General features: G+C 32.8%; 1 protein-coding gene across 3 annotated transcripts in view; it reads left to right on the forward strand.

The window, feature by feature from the left end:
* The window catches only part of LRP1B (LDL receptor related protein 1B), a 2222640-nt gene that overhangs the window by 1403828 nt on the left and 805532 nt on the right, over positions 1 to 13280 (forward strand). For all 3 annotated transcript variants that reach the window (XM_072613193.1, XM_072613191.1, XM_072613192.1), the window contains 2 exons: positions 3785 to 4030; positions 11918 to 12115. In XM_072613193.1, coding sequence (XP_072469294.1) covers positions 3785 to 4030; positions 11918 to 12115 — 444 coding nt within the window. The remainder of the gene's footprint in view (positions 1 to 3784; positions 4031 to 11917; positions 12116 to 13280) is intronic.

The following is a 13280-nucleotide window of genomic DNA, read 5'->3' on the forward strand; positions in this document are numbered from 1 at the left end:
ATTTTCCTTTAAAATCAAAGCCTTTTTGTTTGGCCACTACTGCTTAATACAATAGGATATTGCTTCCCTAAATCATTTCTTTTTAATGAAGCTTTTAGCACTGAAAGCTGACGATTCATATTTCACAAACTTTGTTACTATAGAAGGGGTTCTAAAAATTATCAGAGATTTCTGAAGAAGAAATGAAAAACTAATAAATGGTATCCCAAAGAATTGGTATCCTAATCATTTAGGATTCTTCAATGTGGAAAAAATAGCCAACATTAAATTTATTATGTCTGATCAATGAATGACCTAAAGCAGGAGCTTACATCTAGTTTTCATTGAGCCATATGAAGGATGTTACAAATTTGACATCTTTAGATTTAAACCATTTTCAAAAAAGATCTATCATTGTATGAGCACTATTTTATAAGGAAACAACTTGGATAGTGAATAATTCCTAACATTACCTAATTATATATAATCCCACTTACGTTTATGACAAATGGTGCCCTTGCTTTTTATTTTCCTTTATTTTGCTGTAGCTCTTTTGAATGATCATTTCAATTTGATGAATGTTGAGCCTTGTAATCAATTATGTTTAACTACTTCCAAATACTAAATAGCTCCTACGTAGGGGTTGTGGAAAAAAGAAACATTTCTTTCTCTATGGGTAGATCAGAGAATTTCCATGGAGATTTTTTAAAGTGCTATACAGATAATACTGAATGTGACATACAATACAGTAATGAAGAAGAGTTTACAGAATGGTAACCATAATGACAAACCTTGGTGCTGTGAGAATATAACTGTAGCACATAATGAGGGTGTATGATTGGGGTTGAAAAGACAGCTAAATAGAAGCCTGAAGTTATCATGGATTTTGATAACATTAATTGGACAATGACAGAATGTGAAGTAACATACAATAAGGGTGTTATTCTTTTAAAATTTATATAATCTTGTCTCTTTTCTTTCACAGAGCCCAAGGTTCTAAAAAAGATATTTGAAAAAATGAGCATAATTATTCCAATTCCTTAGTTCAAAAGTCTTAAGAAAACTTAGACCCTCAAACAACAGCCCAGAGTTTGATTAGATTTGCATTACGGTCAATTTCTTTTCCTGGATATTTTTTTCTCTGTCACCTAAGGCAACTGGTTCTAGAGTAAACTTTCCCTGCTAGCAAGTGACTGTAAGTGTTTATATAATACAATGAGGACAGGTTTACAATTAAAAAAACAGCAAGTCATATGGATACAAAAATAATGTCAATTAAAGGATAACAAAATTCCAGAAAATAAGACAGGGACTCAGTAACAAAAAAAAAAGTGAAAAAAGTAAGAAAGTGAACACCACAGCATCCTCATGAATTTCCCTCTTCACATATAGGTTGGAAATGTTAAAAGACACATATAAAGGCAGGAATTTCATGTCATATGAGAAGTAGATGGTGAGACTGAGGATGGTTAGTCTGCAGAATAGAAGATTTAAATGGAATAGGATAGATGTTTTCAAAAATTTGAAAGACTGTCACATGGAAGAGGAGTTTGACTTGTTCTTTTTGGCCCTAGAGAGTAGAAGTAGGAATAATGAGGGTGGTAGATGGAGATGAGTAAAAGGAGACAAGATAAGTAAAAAGGAGACAAATGTAGGATTGTTTTAAAGGAAAGCTTTCTAGTCTTTATATTACCCACAGTAAGTAGTGATTGTCCATCCTGGCCAAATAATGTAGCCACTCACTCACCTCCAATTTCAGGTCTTCATGCAGTAGTGGGATTAACACTTGTTGAGTATGTGGTAGTAAGTTATCCCTTCCAACTCTAAAATTGTGTGACTTTGTGAAAGAGGGAATATTCCATGTTCCTCCTGAACCTATGGCTATGTCTATTCCAAAAGCAAAGTCACTTTGAAGATATTCTTCAAAAGATTCTGCTGAGAAAAAAAAGCATTTTTTCTCTCTGTAGATATCCATAGGTCAGTCATTTCCTTCATCTTTAGGATGAAAATTCTAATGTATTAAAAATAAAAATAGGCACAGACAAAAATCATAGGTAGCTTTACAAAGCTATATTACAGCATGGAGTCACAAATCATGAGACAGTTTTTTTTTTATTTTTTTAACAAAGACAAGAATAATTTTATCAAGGGGATAGTCTTAAATGATTTGGAGGGCAAAGAGAAATGAATTAGAGGAACCCAGAAGAAGTTTGACATGCAAGCACACTGTCTAAAGGTTTTAAAAAAATGCATTTTAAAAGTAGCCGTAGGATTTAGTAACAGCTGTCAGACTATGAAAAAAAGATACGACATATATTATGTAAATGTTGAAATTAAATTTATTTGTCCAATTTGGGTTTTCAAAGTAAAAATTCTTCTATTGAAACCTATATCTTAATTTTGCAGATGATATCAAAAAGTGACACTCACTACTAAAGAAACACTCATGTTTGAAAAGAGCTAAAAGAGCACTGTAGCAATTTTATGTCTCCTGCTGGGCAGACTGACATTTCTTCATAGCAATTCTCATGGAAGAGAATGTCAATTGCGCTAAAATGGGGCAAATACTTTAAAATGACTGCTGTTTTGAAATGATGATGATTAAGGGCAAGCAAACATACTTGGTTGAACGAAGAAATGGACCTAATCTTTTTCTTCTAAAATCAAAGCATACTTGGATTGAATACCTAAAGAAAATTGTTAATGTGGTCATTTTCCTTTACTTATTTCTGTTGCTTCCTTTTAAAGTGAGAAGATAACAAAAGGAAAAATTGACATGTAAAAATAGGAAATGTAGATGATTTTGTAAAAATACCTTACAGCTAGACTTTGAAAAATGGAGAATGCTGAATGAACGAATATGGGATATTTGTTCTAATTAGTTGTAACTCTCAATCTAGTAGTAAAATAACATTGTTGTTATCTCTCAATAGACAAAATTAAAAGTGTATAAGAGATCCTGAGCAACTCCAAAAAAGTAAAAAAAAAAAAAAAAAAGGAGAAGAAAGAAGGGAGACAGACAGAGATCAAGACTGGGACAGAGAAGGAAAGAAAGAAGAAAAAAATCTTTTAAGATCTAAACAATGGTTTGGTCATATTGTAATTTAAGTATGTAATAGTGGATGGTTGCTATGGATGATGAGTACTTTTCTCTAGGATAGAAATAGTATCTTGGAATATACCTAATGAATGGACTGTTTTAAAATGTGTTCAAGGTAGGTTTGTGTACAATCAATCGTACTGGCTAGAGTAACAATATCATGTAGTTGACCCCCAAAGGAGGAATTCTTTTCAAAAATTGTGTTTATTCAACAACTACTGAAAGCCCACTGTGTGCAGTACATCGATCTAGTAAATCATGGGTCTCTACAAGCAGTGAGGGACAGACAGCCTCATTTACTTTATCATATGCTGACTCTTCAGCAAAGGCAGCAATTTAGGTCCATTTTGATCCCTGTAATGTTGAAGTTACACAACAGAGAGGTTCTGCTCAACATTTTTCCCTCACAACAACAACTGGAAAAAGGATGAGTTTACTTTACCTCTCCAAGCTTTAACAATCCACCTTCCAAAGCCATATAGAGAAGAAAACCTTTTTGATTGGGTCATTCTTAGGGTACTCAGATTTTCTCCTCAGATTTTCCCTGACCTACTCTACTCCATAAGCCAATAGGCTTATTCCCTATACAAATTTATGGTATCTCAGGTTCCAAATTTTTTATCATATAACTGAGCTTAATTGGTAGTGATTACCAGATGGAGATTGATGACCACCCTTATTAATTTTGTTTTTCCTTTCTTGAAGATGAATGTTCTCTGAACAATGGAGGCTGTAGCAATCACTGTTCTGTGGTTCCTGGAAGAGGAATTGTGTGTTCATGCCCATCGGGACTACAACTCAACCCTGATAATAAAACATGTGAAATCGTGGATTATTGTAGCAAACACCTTAAGTGTAGTCAAGTATGTGAACAACACAAGCATTCAGTCAAGTGCTCATGTTATGAAGGTTGGAAACTAAATATGGATGGTGAAAGTTGTACTAGTATTGGTAAGTAGATTTGTGTATATTTTTATTTTGTTTTATTTTGCATATTTTTTATTTTATTTAAGACGTAAACCTGGTAAATCACTTAATTTCTCCCAGACTCAGTTTCTTCTTCTGTAAAAATGGGGATGGACTCGGTGGCCTCCAAGATCCTTTGCAGCTTTAAATTAATGGTCTCATAATCCCCAAATAAATCACAATCACAGTTAGGAAAGCAAAAGTAAATATCCCAATAAATTTGAGATAAATAATGTAATTTGTCTTTGTTTCCCTAGGACTTTAGCACAATGCCCAGCCCATGGTAGATACTTAATAGATATATGTTAACTGTTGACTGACTTTAATCTTCAATCCAGAATCAGATTCCAAAATCATTAGCATCATTCCCTCCCTATTTCAATCCATTTTACTCCACAAAGATACGCATCTTTATCAGATGTCACTTACAATATGTCCATCTTTTCATGAAAAGTCTAGTTTCACAGCCTGGCAGTCATGGCCATCCATAATCTGAGGTTTCCCTTTCTGTCTAAACCTAATCTCCTGTCTAGTGCAGCACAAACACTCCAAGAAGGGTTGGTTCCTCAAAGTCTCATGGATTTTATTCCAAATTTATACTAAATTCAAAGCCTTTCTGTTCACGCCATTCTTTTTGTCTAGAACATAGTCAAATTTTGTCCATTCTGCAAAGCCCAGTTTGTCTTTCCTTTCCTGTGAAAATCTTCCAAAACCATTTAAACCTATATTTCTCTCTCAACACCAGAAGTATTCATTAGATATATTACTCATTCTGGTACTTAATAATTTCTTACTTCATACAAATCTTATTTCATGCCTTGTCTCCAGAATGCAGGTGTAAATTACTTGGGTGTGAGGGCCTCTTTTTTTTCTTATTATCCCTATAGTGGTAGATAGTTTGAACAAATAGCATGTAATTACTTAAATATCACACAATATTAAATTATATTTATATATTATAATTTATAACTTTTAAATAAAATTTTAAAACAAAAGTTACTTTTGCTTTTCTTTCTAGTCATGAAGCTTGAAATTTTAGAGGCATAAATTTGGCAGATATTTATGTCACCTTTTCTCTCATAAGATCCTTTTGTAGGCTGCTGATATGAGAAGCTGAAACAATAAAACATATCAGCAATCTGTCTTGCTGATATTACACATTTCAGTCATATACATGTTCAAAGTTAAATTCCTATATACAAAATTTTGACCTCAGATACAATTTTTGTCCATATCCCCAGCCAGAATTTAACAATATATCTGATTTTTGGATAGAGATGCCAAAATGATTGAACTTCTCCACAGTCAGTTTACACTCTAAGGGAATTAAAAACAACTTAAGCTTATTATTGAAATCATTCAGCATTTGAAAATAAGTGACTGATTGTTGAGAAAATCCCTTTAGTAGATTCACCTCTCCTGTTCCTAGTTCTGAAGATAGCAGGTAGTAGTATATCATTTTCCTGTTTGAAAGCAGCAATATTTCATATGTGGCTTAGGTTTTATTTACAGAATAGCATCTTTAAAGTGCTAGGCAATACCCTAAATTCATTTCCCAATAAATATGATGCTAACAAGAACTATATAATCCACATATCCCATCTGAATTTCATCGAGCACACTTCATACAGCCAAACTTTTGACTAGTTTAATGATGTTATCAAAAAATAAAATCTGAAAGACACTGAAACACAGAAGGACAAAAAAAAGCCTTCATAGAAGTACAGAAAGTCAGCTGAATCATAAAACAGATTCTTCTGTGAGAGACTTGAAGAAACTTAGCTAACTAACCAACAATGTGAAACATCACAAGTAAGAGGGGTTTTGTTGTCATTGTTAAAGGTGAAATTTAACCTTGCACATCAAAAGAAAAAGTGTATAATAAATGTTTTGATTTTTTTTTGTAGTAACTCAACATTTCTATATTATAACTAGATAATGTAATTATTGGCTTAATTCACCCATTTCTCACTGTACTCCCTCTTGGGGGAGGGGGTGTCTGACCTGCTATAGTGACCTCGAGTGAGGAAGATGCCTTTTTTCATGTAGATGAGCAGCTGTTATGCCTCTTATAGATTTAGATAATTGGTTGAGGGCACGTGGATTAAATGAAAGCCAATATATATTACAATATGTGTCCTGTAAAACAAGTATATTTTATCAGTAGTCATTCCCTGCAATTTTTCCTGCCAAAGGGAAACCCTTTAAATCATTTTCACATATTTATAATATATGTGTACATATATACATATATATGTATATATATATATATATATATATTTAGAGATAGAGCCCATTGTATTTGTAAACTTTTGTTTCCCTTGATCATTTTAATTTTTTAATTTATTTTTGTTTTTAATAAAATTTTATTGCAAATGTTTCTTTCATTTCCAATATGTACTAGGGAACCATAAATAAAATTAAAATGGAGATTTTCATTTTACTCATCTATTCTTTTCCTTCTGTGTATCTTCAATGTCAGCCCTTACTGGATGGTGCTCTCTCTGTGTTTTATTTGTTCCACTTCTACTGGTCACTCTTCGTATTTTTTTTTTTTTTGGAAAAGAAACAAACATTTATTTTTATGCCTCAAATCAAGTAACAACTTTTTCATTTTTCCCCTTTTCTCTGCCCTATTTATCTCACTATTCTTTCTACTTTTTTTCTCCCTTTATTGCAATCATTTTCACTTCCACCTCTTCCTTTTTAAGCTTCCTTTGAGCTAGTTTTGGACCCATTGTTCCAATTAATAAGTAACATATTTATTTGCTATTTAAAGTTTATGAATTATCCTCTGCACAATACCTCGATAATTCAGGCCATCTACACATTATTATACTCATTTTACAGATGAGGAAATTCAGTCTTAGAGAAGTTAAATGATAAGGTTCAAGGTAACATAACAATCAACTATTGGATCCGGGATTCAAACCTACATCTCCCCTGACTTCAAATCCATTGCTCTTTCTATGACTCTCTATCACCTTTCACTGAAACTACAATCTCTAGTGTCATTCGTGATTTCCTAGACAAATCAAGCAGTATTTCCTTTGATGTCATTCAATGGACGTCATTCTTTTATATTATAGATCACTTCCTTTGTAAAATTCCTTACTTAACTTCCATAATAATATACATTTTTAAAAATTAATTTGTTTTAATTAAATATCACACTAAAGCAGAATGTACATACATAATGTAGAACAGAAGACTGTGCATGAAACTGTGAATCTATATACATAGGACTTGTTTACATAATTATGGTGAAATAAATAAATCATAGAATTTTACTTCTTACAAGGATCTTAGAGATTACTTAGTGTAACATCTTTCATTTTATACATGGGGAAACTGAGACCTAGGGAGTTTAAATGAGTTGTAACCAATTGTTTTTATTGTCCAGTCATTCACTCATTTTCAACTCCTCATGACCCTGAGGACCATACCACACCAATATGATCCATGGGGTTTTCTTGGTAAAGATACTAGAGTGGTTTGGCATTTTTCCTTCTCTAGTGGATTAATGCAAACAGTTTAAGTGATTTACCCAAGGTCACATAGCTAGCAAGTGTCTAAAGCCAAATTTGAGTTCAGGTCTTCCTGACTCCAGGCCTAGCACTCTACCCATGAAGTCATCTAACTGTAAATGTAACCAGGTACAATTTAGCAAACATGAAATAACCACTCTGTCCGATGTGTTATGTAAGTGCTAGAGATATGAAGAAAGAGAAAAACAAAACAAACCCCTCTTTAAGGGATTTACATCCTGTGTGGAAGTGAGAGTTACAAAATGTAAGCATTGGGAAGATAAGCAAATACAAAGTAATGTTTTAAGTAAGAGAGCCAGATCTAGAGCCTACATCTCCTAATTTCCAATTTAAGGCTCTTTTTAAAAAATTCATGTTCCTTTTTAACATTTCCTTTTTCCTAGCTCTAAGGGGATAGAGAAAGTAAATGATATATTAAACTAGAGCAGAGTTGGCCTACTTAGCACTTAAATACTCAAACAGAAGATAAATTAGAAATATCTTAATATGTATTATGAAAAACATGGAATAATAAAATTGGGGGAAGTGTGGAATAGCAAGAGCAGAATGTATTATTTGAATTAAATAACAATAATAAAAATCTGTGGCACTTTCTGTAAAAATAACTATTCAGATACAATGTCAAGGTGCCCTGGGGGACGTCTGGAGGTATCTTTTCACTAGCAAGATATCTCATCTCTTGTTTTCATATTTTGTTTCATGAAAGCTAAAAATACAAAAATAGAAGAAAATCTAGGAAGGTTAATAGTAGATCGGGGACACAAGTACTAGGTCTTCCATACAGAATAGAGTCCCAGTCAATTGATGGTTATGCTACATTTTCAAACACAAATTTCCACACTCAGAATATGCAAATTATGGCCTTTTGGGATTTGTACGTATAATATCAGATAGAATATTCTGAAGTAGATAATTCTCAAGTCAGTTCTTGTAATTGTGTATATTGTGATAGTTTGGGGTGTTTAAGTTCAATGATTGATGAGGAATAGATACTCTGAAAAAATCTCTAGAAGTGAAAATTGATGTCTAGTTCAGAATGCCATTGATATTCATTCCAAATTGAGTTCAACTCCAAGAAAAATAAATCCAATTCTATTAATATTAAAACAAACCAGTAAATTGTTATTCTCCCACTCTACCCCCTCTCTCCTTCTATCCTTGCTATATATATTTAAATACATTTTATTGATTCTTTTTGTGCTTACATGCCAATGATGTTAAACTTCCTTCTCCTCCAGATGGAATCCTCTGTTATGACAAAAAAATTAAAATAAAAAATCTGGTTCTATTAAACAAGTCACTTAACCTGTCTCTATCTCAATTACCTCATCTGTAAAATTAGAAGACTGGACTTTTTAGTCTTAAGATTCTTTCTACCTCTAAAGCTATGTCTACATCTGGATATGCATATACTTTTATGTATGACAGGACTTGTAATTTCATAGGTTTTTGAAACTCTGTAGTGAGAAAATACCCTGTACCAATGTATATAAACAATTATTCTTCAAATTCTGGCAGGGCTTCTTAACTAGTATTCACACAGTGGACCAGGGAATCAGTGAATAGGCTTCAGGGGGTCCTGGAATTTGAATGGGGGAAAAGAAAAAATATGTCTTTATTTAAACATAGTTGATTTCTTTGTAATTCTATGTGTTTCATTTATACCTTTAAAAGCATTATTCTGAGAAGGGATATATAAGTTTCACCAGATTGCCAAAGGGATATTTCACATACACACACACACACACACACACACACACACACACACACGCACACATTAAATATCCCTGTATTAGAGAGATATCGGGAGTGTTTAGGGTCATACCCAGGATGCCAGTGTCATGCAGATGTTATATGTAAGAGATAGGATTGAATCTAGATCTCTTTGAGTCTCAAGTTGTCTATCTACGTACAAAAGCTAACTCACTGTCAACATTCATTGCTTATTTGTCAAGTAAGCAATAGACTTTGATTTCCTTGAGGACAAGAACTGTTTTGGTTTAACATACCACAGTGTGGGAACATAATACACAATAATTAAATTGAAGCATTTCTGGTTTAGCATGTTACATATATAAGATTTCTTCTGGTAAAAGAAGGCATTTAGAGAATCAAGAATTCAGATATGTGGTCTTTATGTTTCTATACTCTCCTTTTTATATGTTCATTAATCTTAATATACTTTTCCCCGCTTAAAGCAGAAGTAATCATTCTATCAGATCACAGAATCTTAAAACAAGAAAAAACTTATTCAGGCTACCCTGATGCAAGATTAAAGAATTTGTGAATTCATATGAGCCTTAACCATTGAAAAGTTGGTTTATTATGCATCATAAAATCAAAATCAATAGATATGTATTAAGTTTCAATCAGTATCACAATCCCTCACAGTTGGCAACACTACCATCCTGATTGATTTTTGCTCAAGGTCAATGGAGCTTTGTTTGTTGACTTAATTATTTGCCTTTAGAAAAGACTCGAACCCCCTCAGACTAAATTTTTCTCTTAGAAGATGAAAATTCTTAACAACTGCCTACTCTCAGACACTGCTGTGTATACAAATTTGAAACATTTTGAGCTCCCCTATGGTGAGGGAGAAAATATGATTTTACTTTCCTCAGCACATCAGTCACAACAAAGAAATCATCTTCAGTATAAAATTTCATTAAGGAGATCCTGATGGTACTGCTTACTATAAAACTTATGGGAAGGGTGGTGTTCCTCAATAGGAAGATGATGTAGCTCCCACCTTTTGAGAGTATATGTATGTGTATTAAAGCATTAATATGTATGTATATATATAAACACACATATGCATTATCATCAAGGATACAGGCAATAGTCTCAGTTTATGATGGGAGCCCTGTGCTGCCTCAGATCAGTTTTTGACCATATTAAGTGTGTACAAGGCATCATTCTGTAAAGGTAACGCTTATTCCAATGACAGGGATTTATTGTTCTGAAACATTACAGCAGAATATAGTGGACTACCAGAACTCATTTGCTTTTAGTTTTTCCCTGGGAATTTAAAATATTTAACTAGCTAATGAGAAGTTTTGTCACCCAATGAAGCTTCTGTTTTTAGTTTTTCTGAGATTTCAGTTCTACAGGTTTTCCCTTATTTTGTGTTCTATCTATTTTCCCCAGGATTTCTTTCAGCATTACAATTTATTAACACACGAATAAGCTCCTTGAGGGGAGACACTGAGGCTTATCCTTTGGTTGTACTTCCCATAGTAGTGGATATTCAGCAATTACCTATTTAATTGCTGTGCCTTACAAAGGAATTTAAAACCAAAAATGTGTACCTGGATTTGTAAAACAAACAATAGAACAGCCAAGGAACTATAGGAGTTCCCAAGATACTAACACAAATAGAGCATGGTCTATCATACATACATACATACATACATACATACATACATACATATATATATATATATATTTCAGTCATAAATGTTAAATCTGAGAAGAAGTCTTCTATAATAAAAAAGAGATGAGCCTTGGAATTATAACAGCATTCTTCAAGTCCATCCCCTGACAATTAGCCAAGTAATTATGAACCATTCACATAGCTTCAAAATATGTTGGTCAAGGCTCTAAGATTATAAATTATAGGTAACTTTTCTATCTGCATAACCACATAGGCAGTTTCCCACACCAGTAAAATCACAGAAATTGAATTATTCCCCCCAAATCCTAATCTAAACCTAAACAGTGAAGAATTTAGTGTGCACTCATGTGCATACACTCAAAACTTTTGCTTTCAGTTCATTTTCTTGATGTACATATTACATATACATATGTTCATACATATATGCACAAATATAAAACATGTACATATATGTGCAGTATGATTTATCATTCTCCCACTTTATTGAGCCTGAGTGTAGATTTTTAAAAAGAAGAAACAACATATTAAAATTATATCAGAAGAAAACTTTAGGAAAGAGAGGAAATAAATGTTTTCAGGCCCCTGAGATAACACCATTTGGAGAATAAATTTGAGTATAGATTTTCTGGCAGCAAGACAGAAAAAAAAACCTGTTGAGTTACACAGCTTTTGTTTTTTGAACATAAAAAGCATATGCATTCAAGAGACCAAGTTTCTTTTTTATCTTGTTATTAGATACTCTGAAACCTAAGCTTTTCAAATTCCTCTTAAATTGTGAATTAAAAGAAATATTTCCTTTCATGAAATGAAAAGGTAGCATGTTACATATATATTTTAAAAGGGGTATTTCTCTCTAAAAATGTTCCTTCCCACTTACTAGAGTATCTTAGTATTCTTAAAGCCTATCTATTAATATACATTTAATTTCAGATCCCTTTGAAGCATTCATCATTTTTTCTATACGACATGAGATCAGAAGGATTGATCTTCACAAGAGAGACTACAGTCTGCTTGTTCCTGGATTAAGAAACACAATAGCCCTTGATTTTCACTTCAATCAGAGCTTACTTTATTGGACAGATGTTGTGGAGGACAGAATTTACAGAGGCAAACTTTCAGAAAGTGGAGGTATATACTTTTGTTCTACTTTTTAGGTAAATTTATCCCACCAAAATGATATTATCAGATCATTTCTAATAAAGTGTTGGTCCCTCACATAAATTGTATAAAAGCTATTGGCAGTAATTTGGGTTTCTATTTCCATGGAATTGATCATTCATCGTTTATGCTATTTGGGGGATGTAGGTGTCACACCAGTTGGATCACTGAACATGGAGTCAGAATGACCTGAGTTCAAGTAATGCTTCAGCTGAAGCATCCTGTACAAGTCCTGATCTCTGTCTACCTTATTTTCTTAGACAAGAGAAATGAAGGAAAGCACTTTAATATGAACAAACAAGTTCATGGGATAGGCATGGGGTCTAAGGAGAAGAAGAAATAGGTTGTATGTGGATGAGGAATGGGGACAGTAATGGCACCTATCTCACAGATCTGTTGTGAAGGTCAAATGAGATCATAACTGCCGAGTGTTTTTTAAAGTTGAAGTGATATGTAAGTGTCAACTGTTATATTATTATTTTATGCAATGAGCTTATCAGTATAAGAAAAGCAGAGGTATATTAATATATATTCACACACACATATATATATATACAGAAAAAATATTGCCTTCTACATGACAATGACTTGATTTTTTCAAGTTATAGTAATTTGCTTTAAGTTTTTCTGCCAATGATCAATTTAGTCAAAAAGCAGTATAACTGAAAACAAATATTTCTGCCCAAATTAAAATTATTTCTTTTCACTAGGTTTGGATAATCACTTAAGTGCATTATATTGCCTTTCAAGTTGTTAATTGCTTTGAAAGTCACTTCTGAAATTTATGAAAAGTGACCATGTCAAAACTTGACTCTTTAGCATAATTGTAGTCTGGTTATTTGGCTCCAGGAGAAAATAATTCAAAGTGATACAGTGAAAGATGGTATTGGGTCAGTCATCAAACCTCCCCCAAATACTTAGTAATGAAATCAAATGTGAACAGCATTATTTCATTTGGCTTAAGCTTCCAAAATTAAGGCCTGGGAGGAAACAATAAAATATTGGAAAGTAAGATCATTGATTAAAAAGTATAGCCATTACAGTAGATAAACTTTTTTTGGACTATTGATAGCTTGTTCTATGCATTGCTACTATTTGCATTGCTAAATACCAGGAGAGTTGATCGAAATTTTAT

The sequence above is a fragment of the Notamacropus eugenii genome, chromosome 5, assembly GCF_028372415.1.
Source record: "Notamacropus eugenii isolate mMacEug1 chromosome 5, mMacEug1.pri_v2, whole genome shotgun sequence".
In the NCBI taxonomy this organism is placed as follows: domain Eukaryota; kingdom Metazoa; phylum Chordata; class Mammalia; order Diprotodontia; family Macropodidae; genus Notamacropus; species Notamacropus eugenii.